Source organism: Zootoca vivipara, chromosome Z2 (assembly GCF_965207765.1).
Source record: "Zootoca vivipara chromosome Z2, rZooViv2.hap1.1, whole genome shotgun sequence".
Taxonomy (NCBI): domain Eukaryota; kingdom Metazoa; phylum Chordata; class Lepidosauria; order Squamata; family Lacertidae; genus Zootoca; species Zootoca vivipara.
This window is the reverse complement of record NC_142585.1, coordinates 9,824,398-9,835,582: the sequence shown is the minus strand read 5'-3', so window position 1 is coordinate 9,835,582 and position 11,185 is coordinate 9,824,398. Positions and strand designations below refer to the sequence as shown.

The 11,185-nt window shown below is 45.4% G+C and overlaps 1 protein-coding gene across 1 annotated transcript; it reads right to left on the bottom strand.

Moving 5' to 3' along the window:
* Window positions 1–236: 236 nt before the first annotated feature.
* HMGB3 (high mobility group box 3) lies at window positions 237–10,608 on the bottom strand. The gene is made up of 5 exons (XM_035113265.3): window positions 10,549–10,608; window positions 7,118–7,276; window positions 6,040–6,179; window positions 4,595–4,769; window positions 237–1,826 (listed from the first exon to the last, which is right to left on the bottom strand). The coding sequence occupies exons 2-5, from the start codon at window positions 7,265–7,267 to the stop codon at window positions 1,674–1,676; spliced, it is 618 nt and encodes a 205-aa protein (XP_034969156.1). The 5' UTR covers window positions 7,268–7,276; window positions 10,549–10,608; the 3' UTR covers window positions 237–1,673.
* Between the last annotated feature and the right edge of the window lie 577 nt (window positions 10,609–11,185).

Here is an 11,185-nt window from a genome sequence, read left to right as displayed (position 1 = left end):
AGTGATTATCCTGTAATTTGGCTTCCTCAACCAAGTATAGCACTTTAAACCCTCCTTCCTCCCCTACACCCACCCACCCAAAGGGCACTGTAGAAGTGCTGAAAACCCATGCACCAAGGTGGCCAAGATTCAATGATGAATACTTATGGTCATCTAATATTCTTCCCACCCATAACCTGGCTGCTGGTGGGCAAGGGACAAGGCAGGAAAACACCACAAGTCTGAAACAGTTTAAACACAGGACAAAAAAGGCACATTTTAATATTTACAAAGCATAGCATTTGGGCTATAAAGGTACCCAACACAGCTAGAAAGAAACATCTGCTCCCCCTTAGTCACCTACCTTTCCAAATGGTGGTAATTCACACAATTTAAGGTCACAAGCCTCCTACTTTCAAAGGAGTAAGAGACTCAAACTTGCATAGCATCTTTAACTCAAGTAGTCACCTTTCCTAGACCAGCATTGAAACTGTACTTCATGTTCATCCTTGGGAAAGTGGGGGAAAAAATATCTGCTATAAGTTTTAACCTGGTCCACTGGCTGGGTTGACACTGCCAGAACTGCTAATGTTTCCTTTTGCTGCTGCTGCTGCTGCAGGGAACCTTGTTCAAAGCAGAAAATTTTTAGAATATTGTCAAGAGGTTTGAAAAATGTAATACTGTTTATTTTTGCTTCAAAAACATTTCAGCATTCTAAACATACAAAAAAAACCAACATAACGTTTTTGCAAATTTTTGTTTCTCTTTTTAAGTACAGAGTGTTTTTGAACTTGTTTTCTGCGCCCTCTCTTCACGTTTTAAGCTGACAACGAAGAGACCTACAGTTTCCGTTTAAAAACTACCCCGCTTAACTAAAAAAAGGGAAAGAAAAAAAAGATTCCATACATTTTCTCATGCCAGTTGAAGTCCCCCCCTCCCCTTCCACAACTAAGAATGGCCGCAGAATGCTAGTTTCACTATATACAGAAAGACAACTTTAAGCTAAATGGACGCCCACTGTAGTGTAAATAGATCTAATTTCGTAGAGCGTGCTTTGAGACACGACCCCTCTGTGGAATAACATTACAACCTTCAGTGAGTCATTTGCCTTCCCACCCTGAGGGCATCACTGCTCAAAGCATGAACCACAAGAATCTGTCTAGTTTTTACAAACTATAGATATGTACAGTTTTATAACCCAGGATTTTCTAGCCAATAACCATATAGTTAAAACACCACCTTACAAATTAAAAAATAAGATGCTTGAGAAACATTTTTAAATGCTTTGTTACACCAACAGGAAAGTGCACAGAGTTGAGGAGAACACGAGAGCACCTTGCTCCCACTTTTTTTTCTTTTTTTTTCGTTTTAAAAATGTTTGGAAATATGTACAACTTTGTTACAGTTTCAGGGTGTAACCCGTGGCCACTTAACGTAAACTGTGGTTTGGTTGCTTTTAAGCTTTCTTCCTTCCTTCTTTCCCCCCCTTAGAGCATGTTTTATTCGAAATTCTCTTCCCCAAAGGAGCTACGTATGGTGTGGTCAGAATCCAAATTGTGTCATTTAAGCCTAATAAAAAGGGCAAATAAAGACACCGTCTTAAGCAACAGGTGCCTTGTTTTGTTTTCTCTTTTTCCAAATGGTGTTTCCCCTACTCTATGGTATTCACATGGAGACAAGTATTATACAGTTTCTCATTCATCGTCCTCCTCCTCATCATCTTCCTCCTCGTCGTCTTCTTCGTCATCCTCCTCCTCTTCTACCTTTTTTCGAGCTGCAGCAGCAGCTTTAGCCGCAGCACTCTTTGCACCATCAAACTTGCCTTTAGACTTGTAGTCAGCCACATCCTGCAACAGCAAGAGGGTGAGTTTCACTGGCATTGGCATAATCAGCAGATGTCCCCCCACCCCAACCCCCTTTAAGTGGGACAGTGACTCAGAATAGCCTCTCTCACATGGAAGAAGGTAAGAGCGCTACTGAACATGTCACCCATGGGACACCCTTGCGAGGGACGGGGAGATGCCTAGGATGAGTGTGGATCTTTTTTTTTAAAAAAAACCACACACACACCAAAACCGTCAGTACGGAGGATTGACTTTGTAACATTGCAACTTCTTTAGTTGGAAGCTGGTGATGGTCCTTAGTGGCTATAAACACTTGTGTTTAGAAACAATGGCTTGCCTACAGAGAACAGTGGGTGGGTTGCCACTTGAACAAGGGGCCCCAAGCTTCTTGCACCCCCCACCCCCAAGATGCCACTCCACCTGGAGATGTGCGTAATGCAACACAGGAGGGAAGACCCCCCCGCACAGCATGAAGAGGACTGCCTCCCATTCACCCAAGGAGCTCTAGGCATCTAGCTAGCAACGTCACACTCTGCGCTTTTTAAAAGTCAAGATTTGGTGTCAAAATTCTGTAAACCCCCCTCCAAAAAAAGAGCAGGAGTGGTCCCCTTTTTTAAGATGTTCAACTAACAACTTCCATCAGCCCTGACAACAGAGTGTGCTGGCTAGGGGTTCCAACAGCCTCTGGACAGCCACATGTTCCTCGTTCCAACTATACAGGTTTACACGAGCTAAGGAAAGTTGCATTATCTCCAGCCCTGATTGTTAGGAAGAAGAGAGCAAAGATGCCCCAGAACTCTCAGCTCCTGAACAAGTTGATCATTGACACTCCCTGCCTCTTTGCTTACAAGAGGTGCCACGAGGCACCTCCAAATTGCAAGCTACGAGTTTAGAGTAAGGGCCACAGAAACAGATTTTTTTTCTGGGGAGCTTAGTTCTTGGTATGTTTCCTGCCCCAGTTCAATGTGCCGGGTGTTAACTGGTTTACTTTAAGAGATCTGCTTTGGTGGTCCTGATTTAATGGGTAAGGTATGTGTACTTATGTGACGCAGCCCCTTTCAACTGACTCATGCTTGGTCCCTTCTGCACATGGATCACCATATACTAAAAACACACTTGCACCACTTTTAAGAGTCATGGGAACTGTAGCTTGCCCCTCACAGAGCTGCGATCCCCAGCAGCTTTAAACTAGTTTGCAAGATTCTGTGGGAGGGAAAGCATGTGCTTTATATAAATGGTGTGTATTTAACCAAAAGCTTTTAACAATAGCCTTGGAAACTTGTCTTAACTGCTGCTTTTCCCTTAAGAGTTTTACTGACTTGCGTAAGTCAGAACACCTCTTCTCCCATAGTAATTTTACACCTAACTGATATGCCTAAAGAACCTTCCAATGCATGTAACTTTTTAGAGCTTAGACCCCACCAAAAAAATCCCCTTACACGGTTTTTCGGGGTTGTTTTTTTTTATAAAAAACAAAAACAGATCAGAACTCTGTATCAGTTCTCTGCTCACTAACAGAATAGATGTGGAATTGTATGTACCCATCTCCCCTACCAGTCCATTTCCAAGTGCAATTCAAGATTGTGTTATTGTTCCTAGGGATCTCTTGTGCGAATCTGACCATCTTTTTAAGACTGGCTGTTGCACATCTCTTGCATACACCACTGTCTTCTGAAATGTGGTGGCATCTCATCTGCAGAATTCCTTGTGGCAAGAAGCAATGTTTACCTCTCTTCATTTATTTGTGTTCTTCTAGCAACTAAAAACATTCCCCAAGCTTTTGAATTGTGTTGATGCTTAATTGTACTGAACTGATTCAAATGCTGGTATTTGTGGAGGGTCTGCTGCCATTTTCAGCTTTGATAACTTGTGTCTTAATGGTGGAAGTGCGGCTGTTCTTACGCTTTATTTTATATTTGTAAGCTGCTCTGAGCAACTCCCTTTTGTGAAGAGGAAAAGGAAGGGAATGTTTTAAAATACCACCTCTTGGGATTATCACCTCTTGTGGAGACTCAGGTACTGTTTGCAGGCTTCCTATAGGAATCTGGTTGAACCTCTGGAGATTGCACTACAGGGCTTTTCCTACTCTCTTACTTAGAATTATGAAGCTTTCAAGCCTTTTAGCACAGCCCATCACTGTTCCTTTGTGATGGCTGATGGAGAAGAGATGGAAAAAGAAGTTGCAGCTTTACAACTTTCTTATAAAAAAGCAAACAAGCATGCTGGCTTCTAGGAGCCAGGGCAAGTTAGGAAAGCTTTAAAATGTTCAGTACTGAGAGCGTTTCAGTAATTTGTTTCTGCCTTGAGCCTCCAGGATGGGGTGGGTTTAATACACTTCCAATCCAGCCAAAGCCTAGGTTTCCTCCAGTGACATGAAAACCAGCATACCATACATTGCCGGTGCTAGAAGGCCTTGGAGACAAGACAGCCAAGAGAGATGCCTTTAAGCACCTTTTCCTGGTAAGTTTGCATTCGCAGATGTCACTGGAATTTGTTCCCAGTTAAGGAGCTGGCTTGGAGTGCCCTGTTAAGTTGGGAAATACTCCAAACTGGGGACACCGCAGTTCACCTCTAAAGCAGGCTTCGCCAAACTAGTGTGCCCTCCTACCTGTGCTAGCTAGTGCTGAAGGGAACTAGTAGTGCAATGAAACACCTGGAGCGTGCACCAGGTTGGAGAAGTCTGCTTTGAAGTGTTTGCCATGAGACAAAGTTTTGTTTTGGGAGCAAATGCAAACAAGGGTCCCTTTGGACAGAAGCCACCTGAACCTTACCTTCTCATACTTCTCCTTCAGTTTTGCAGCCTTGTTGTTGTAAGGCTGCTTTTCCCCATCACTGAGGTTGTTCCACATTTCACCCAATTTCTTTGCCACGTCTCCAATGGAGATGCCAGGATTAGTGGATTTGATCTTGGGACGGAATTCTGAACAGAACAGGAAGAATCCAGACCTTGTGGAGGGTGGGAGGGAGAAGACAAACCACAGTTGAGAGCTGGTGTGGTGGGCCAAGGGTCTTTTACCTACACTTCAAAAAAACTGGTCTTAAAAACAGCAGCTTCTTCTCCACAGTTACTTGGTTCAGACGCAACACTACAGAGGTTTAGCGTTGCATGTCCTAGCCCTGGCTTTGAATGCTGCCCTGGAAATGGCTGCTGCAAGACTGGAAGCAAAGGCTTCCCATTTCCTGCTCACAGCTGTACCTCAGCAGAGAATCGAGTGAGGAGTTCACGAGTCTGAGGCTTATACCCACAGCAGACAGCACAACTCCTTTTAATTACTGTTTTAGCATCGCACTCACTATTATAGGGCATTTGTTGTGGGGTGAGGTAGCAGAAATCCCTAACACTTTGACTAGAACGAAACCAGTGAGAGAAGATATAACCTAGACAGGAGCTAGGAATTTATGGGTTTAAATTCTACTTTTTAAAAACAAAACCTCACTAAATGGGCCTTGGCAAGTCACTCGTCCTCAGCACCCCCATCCCCAACCAACCCGGTCATATGGAGACACGACTTCTGGTTCATCTTACAGGACTGTTGTTAAACACTACATTTTATGTGGCACACCGAGCACTCTGGAGCGCCATTAAAATTAGGAGATCAGGGTCACTAAAGGAAGTCAAGATTTCAAGCTCCTTTTCCTCACCTCCAAGATAGTCACGTAAGTGGCAAATGGTGCCACTCTCAATCAACTACTCAGTGCCAAGATTTAAAGCTTAAGTGATCAGGCATTAGCAGCCTTCAAAAGCATTAACTTTGTTGCTGTTGCTGTTCCATGACTATCTCGAAAACTCTCAAGTCTTTCTAACCATTTGTTGTTGATAATGGGTTAACTCTCACCAAAAGCAGCAGAGTGAGAAGTTGCAGCCAGCTCTGAAGAGGGTTTGTTTTAAAAAAAATAGAGGTGTTTTATTGTAGCTTCAGTCTGATATCCCGGGGGGTATGGGAGGATAGCTCAGTGGTAGAGCACATGCTTAGCATTCATAAGGTCTCAGGTTCAATCCCCAGCATCTCCAGGTAGGGTTAGGAAAGACCCCGGAAGCCACTGCCAGTCAGTGTAGACAATACTGGCCTAGGTGGACCAGTGGTCTGTTTTGGCTTCCTGCTGCCAAATCTACTTGTTCCTTTCTTAACTTTGTTTGAATGTAGGTTGCATCTTACTACCTAATGAATCTGGAAGTAAGTTTATGTATGTATACTTATGCAGGGAAGTTACTTACGGTGGCCGTTTGGGGGCATTGGGGTCCTTCTTCTTCTTACCACCCTTTGCTGGTCCGTAATCCTTCATCTCTCTATCATACCGCACTTTATCAGCTTTAGCCATCTCATCAAATTTCCCCTTCTCTTTGCTTGACATGGTCTGAAAGGCAAACGCAGGAAGTTACTCATCTGCCTTCCCCCACCCACCCAAAAGAGCCACAAACAAAGGCAGGTCCATAGATCAAGATTTGCTTTGCATGCAGAAGGTCCCAGGCACAAATTTATTGGATGGGAAAGAGACCCTGCAGAGTTGCTGCCTTCCCAAGTAGGCATCACTAGCCTAGTGGGCCAACGGTGTGCCACTGCAGATTCCTATGTTCCAAAAACATGGCTGAGATGCCCTCAGCCATGTGCACACAGAAATGACCTTCCAAGTGCCCCCGCCCAAGTCTGTAGGACTACCAGGTCACTGATGCATACTTTGTACACGAGACAAGCTCCAAATTTAGACTAGATATGGTGGCTTGCACCCTCTTTTTGTTCCTTTCGTACACTGTATGTTGATTTTAAGACCATCTTCTTGACAGATCAGCCATAGCTAGACCTGTGCAAATGCTGCCATTCCAAGCAAAACAGAGCATGGGTAGCCAACATGGTGCTCACCAGATGTTTAGGGCTCTAACTCCAATTCCTCTCAGCCAACATGGCCAGGGTCCCTAAAAGGCCATGTTTCCTTCCCACCCTTAAAATCAAAGGATGTAGAATTCAGCTTCCTGAGAACTTCCATTCTCATATATAAGTTTGTAGCCTCCAAGATTATATAAGGAATGCTTGAAAGTTTTCTGGCAATGCCCAATGAATACTCATTGCTGGAAGCGATGGCTCAAGCAGGGTTTTAGACCTCTTGACTTGGGCTGCAAATCTCTCTGCAATTAATTGAGAAGAGTGCCACAAAGCTCAAAGTGGGGGCTTAATGAGTTGAATTAATGGAGGCTGCTTTTGTTCCTAAAGCTGAAAGAGTGTGTGTGTGTGTTTTCTTCTCTTATTAGGCTGCTGTCTTTATTGCAAGTGTAAGAATTTGGGTCTTGCAACCAGTACCTTCCACCTCTCTGAGCACTTCTTGGAGAACTCTGCGAAGTTGACGGGAACTTCCGGATTCTTCTTCTTGTGTTCTTCACGGCAGGTCTGAACAAAGAAGGCATAAGCAGACATCTTCCCCTTCGGCTTCTTCGGGTCACCTTTAGCCATCTTTACTCCCTGGAAAGACATTTGGAAAGATCACCACCTACCACCGCAACAGACGATTTATGTTGCGTATACCAGTCAAGAAAATGTAAGTTGCATTGCCCAAAGCGTATTTGCACTTTCATGCATGCATGCACCACTTTTAAAAGTTCTCAGCGAAAACTTGCCCATTTCTGTCCACTGGGAAGTTGTGTGTGTTTTCTGAGTTGACATGGACATCATGCAAGTCCTCTGCTGGCTTGCCCACATCATTATTGTATGGTATTTTCACTTGACTGAGCATCAACTTCCAGTTGATTTGCTTACATTTGATTGCCAAGGGCCATAGCTCAATAGTAGAGCATCTTTATGCATGCAGAAAGTTCCAGGTTCAATCCCTGGGATCTTCAGGTAGGGCTGGGAATGCACCCAATTCAGAAAAACTAGAGGGCTGCTGCCAGCCAGTGAAGACAACACTGGGCTAGATGGACTTGACTCAACAGAAGGCAGCTTCCCAAGTTCCAATGTGAAGCACACATGTGAACTAGCCCATAATACCAAAGTATTAAAAGGGTTAACTAATACTATACAGTATACCTAGTTGTGACTTGCATTCCTTGGCTGGCCCACCCAGTAGGAAAACTCCCCTGCTACTTCTTCAGAACTTAAAAATAAAATAATAAAATAAAATAAAATGCATTTCATGTCAGAGTAGCTGTCATGCATCTTCTGTAGGCACTTTAGCATTTTAAAACCCTTATCTCCAAAAACAGCTTAAAATATGTTTAAGGAGTTTATTTATTACAGCGTGAGTTATAAGATTGGCTATCTTGGTAAAGCAACATCATACTTTTGATGTCAGGCTGGTCGCTGTTTATTTAATTTCCAGAGCAGTTGCTAACTTTTTTTATATGAATACACCTTACCCATCTCGTTTCCTGAAAAAGCAACCATTAGTGGGGTTAAAAAGGAGAGAAAAAACTGCTCGTGGTTTTTTTTTAAAAAAAATAATTATTTAAAATAATTATTTGTACTACGCTGTCTTTAAAAGTTGGAATTAATTTTCTTCCTCCCCAGGAAAAAAAAAGAAAGCTCAAAAAAAGAGAGCTCAAATTTCCTTTCTTTGGGAAAAAAAAGATTTTTTTTAATTTAAAAAATCCTATTTCAGTCCCTTATTAAAAGGCTGCATGACTGTCTGAAAAAGTTTCCTAGGAAGGAGGAAAAAAAACCCACCCACATTTCGTTTCTTTATGCCTTTCTTTTTTCAAGAAAAATAAAATAATTCTGTCCCTTACTCCCCCGCCCCCAAGGTCATTGGGGGGGAATCCCCCCCCCGCGTCCTCCTTTTTCATTTTGCTTTACTACATTGGGGCAACTTGCATTTAAAAAAGCCCCTTTTATTGCCTTAGCGAACGCAGCTGGGATATGCCCGGGATTGCTATATATTTGCTGGAGAGGCTCCGGTAAGCTGGGTGAAAAGAGAGAAGGGGGGAGAGAAAACGACAGGTCACCAAAGACACCAATAATTCATCTTCCATTTTGTGTAATGTTTACTCATGAAAGAAAGTACCCCTCAAATAACCCCTTCGGCTCTCCTACGGGGTGCCTTTAGCCCTAGGGGGCAAAGCCGGCTGGAGCTGGGGCAGGCGGCGGGGTTCTTGCCCTTGCTATAGCTATCTCTATAGTCTTGGTGCTTTGCTAAGGCAGGGATATGGAGTTCCCCCCTCGCCCATAGCCAGCCAGCTCCATTCGCTAAAATGGCTTCTCTACAAGGCAGCGAGACTGCTATCCCTAACAAAGCCACCGGGACCCGTCTGCTCGGATGAACCCCCCAGGAAAGGAAACCGAAGCACCAAGGCTCCCCAAAACAAGCCAGCCTTGTAGAAAAAGCTCTCCTCTTTCCAATGAGGGGGGTCTGGGGGCCCCCGAGGGTCGGGAAGGGGGAGAAAAGCAGCTTTGAAGCAGCCACCCCCCCTCTCCTCCCATGTCCCTGCTTAGCGCAATAGCCTGTATAACAAAGACTGCCATGCAGCCATTACAAGCCCTAGCTCAGCACACAGCCGCGCCGAAGCGCAAGGAGAGAAAAGTGCAGGAAATAGACAAAACAGCCCCAAAACAGCCCGCCAAGGGCACGGTCGGATAGGGAAGGAGGACCGGGGAAGGAAGCGAAAGGTTTGGGGGCTTTGAGGGGGTCCCACCGGGGTTTTTTTCCCAGCGCCGCTCCCCCTCCCCGCCTCTCTGTTGCCTTTACGCGTCTTTCTTCCTTCAGCGGTGCCACCGAAACGCCAGCCATATTAATGCACACAAGAGCTCAGCTCAAAAAGCAATGTAGTAAGGGGCGAAAGGGAAACGGTCCGGGGATTAGCGGCAGTCGGAGGGGGACATGGGGCACCTTTTCGGACAGGGGAAAAGGAGACGGGGAGGAAACGAAAGGTTCGGGACGGATCGGAGGCAAGGTGGAGAGGGAAAGGGAACAAAAACATACAATTTTTTTTAAAAAAATGTTGTTGAAAGGAATAAAGAGGCGAGGGGAGAAGAGAGATGTGTATTATCATCTCTCCATTCTCTCTCCGGGACGCGCAGAGCTTATCCCTGTCAGATGCTAAAGCGACAGCCATTATTAATGCAGAATAAACAGCAAGGCACCAGCAATGCGCACGGCTAAGGCAACTTTCCTCTATTCCCCCCCACCCCCGGATCCCCAAGAAGGCGAGCCCAGGGCAGGAGGCGACACGCGTGGAGGAGAAGCGGGGAACCGGGCTGGCATGCCCGTTAAGCGGGAGGTCCCCGCAGCCCATGCGGGGGAAGTTAATGCACCAGCGGAAAATCCACGCGTGCCCCCCGCCCCGGCACCTACTTTGTGTGTGGATCTGTATTATCCCGCCCCCCCCCTGCAGAGTAAGAAACGAGAATGCATTATATATAGCCTAGCCGTGCGCCGTCGCCCTCCGTCCCCCATTCCTTTTTGCTACCACCACCTCATTAAAAATAAATATAAATAAATAAAAATTAAGCCGAGCTCCATTTACACCAGGATCCGGGACAAGTCTTGATTTCCCACGCCTAGTTAAAGACGGGTGGGTGGGTGCGAAGCCAAGAGATAAAAGTTGATCGGGATATTGAGAGACAAGAGAAATGAAATCGGGAAATCTTTTGAAATAAAATAAAAATGCAAAAGATTTTTTTCCCTCCCCCCAATTAAAAATGGAGCGCGTTGTTTTGTTCTTAAAAGGGGGAATTAAAAAGGGCTAGCAAAGCAGCCGCCCCCCCTGGAAAAAAGTTGCAAAGTGCTCCACGAAACCTACCTGTATTGTTCGCTTTAACCTAGGCGATATGCAAGGGAAGAGAGCGAGGCGCACACACGACGCGCTAAGACTCAGCGCTAGTAGATGGGGCTCAGCCTCGCGTTGGCTTCCTACGAGAGCGGCCTGATTGGCTGCGGGGCTCTGCCGTTTAAAACAACCTCCTCGCCCTGCCACTGGACAAGGGGCTCCTGAATATTAAGCAGGGCCCAGCGCCTATTGGCCGCGAGCGGTTAAGTCATTCATTCAAAAAGAACACCCGCCTGGCAGAATGGGAGCACACACACAAAACCCAAGCAACAAACCATTCTGGAAATAGGGAAAAAAACAAGGGGTGGGAAGTTCGTGGAGTTGCCAGTAGTAAAGTAATAGCAGCACACACAGCTTTGGTAAAGAGCTGCAGAGCGATCGTCTCACAGCCCACTTGACCCTGGAAGGTTTGGAGGGTGCTGCTGCTTCATCATCTTAATCTTTGCAAGATCGGAGATCTCAGTAAGCCTCTAAACATCCAGATCGCCACCCGTGTTTACTCGGGAAGTCAAGCCCACGCAGAGCTCAAGGGGGCTTGTGCGCAAACCACCTGTCTCTCGGAGTCTAGTCTGACTTTTATGGCGCCTCAGCACTCCTGAACTTTTGTAGA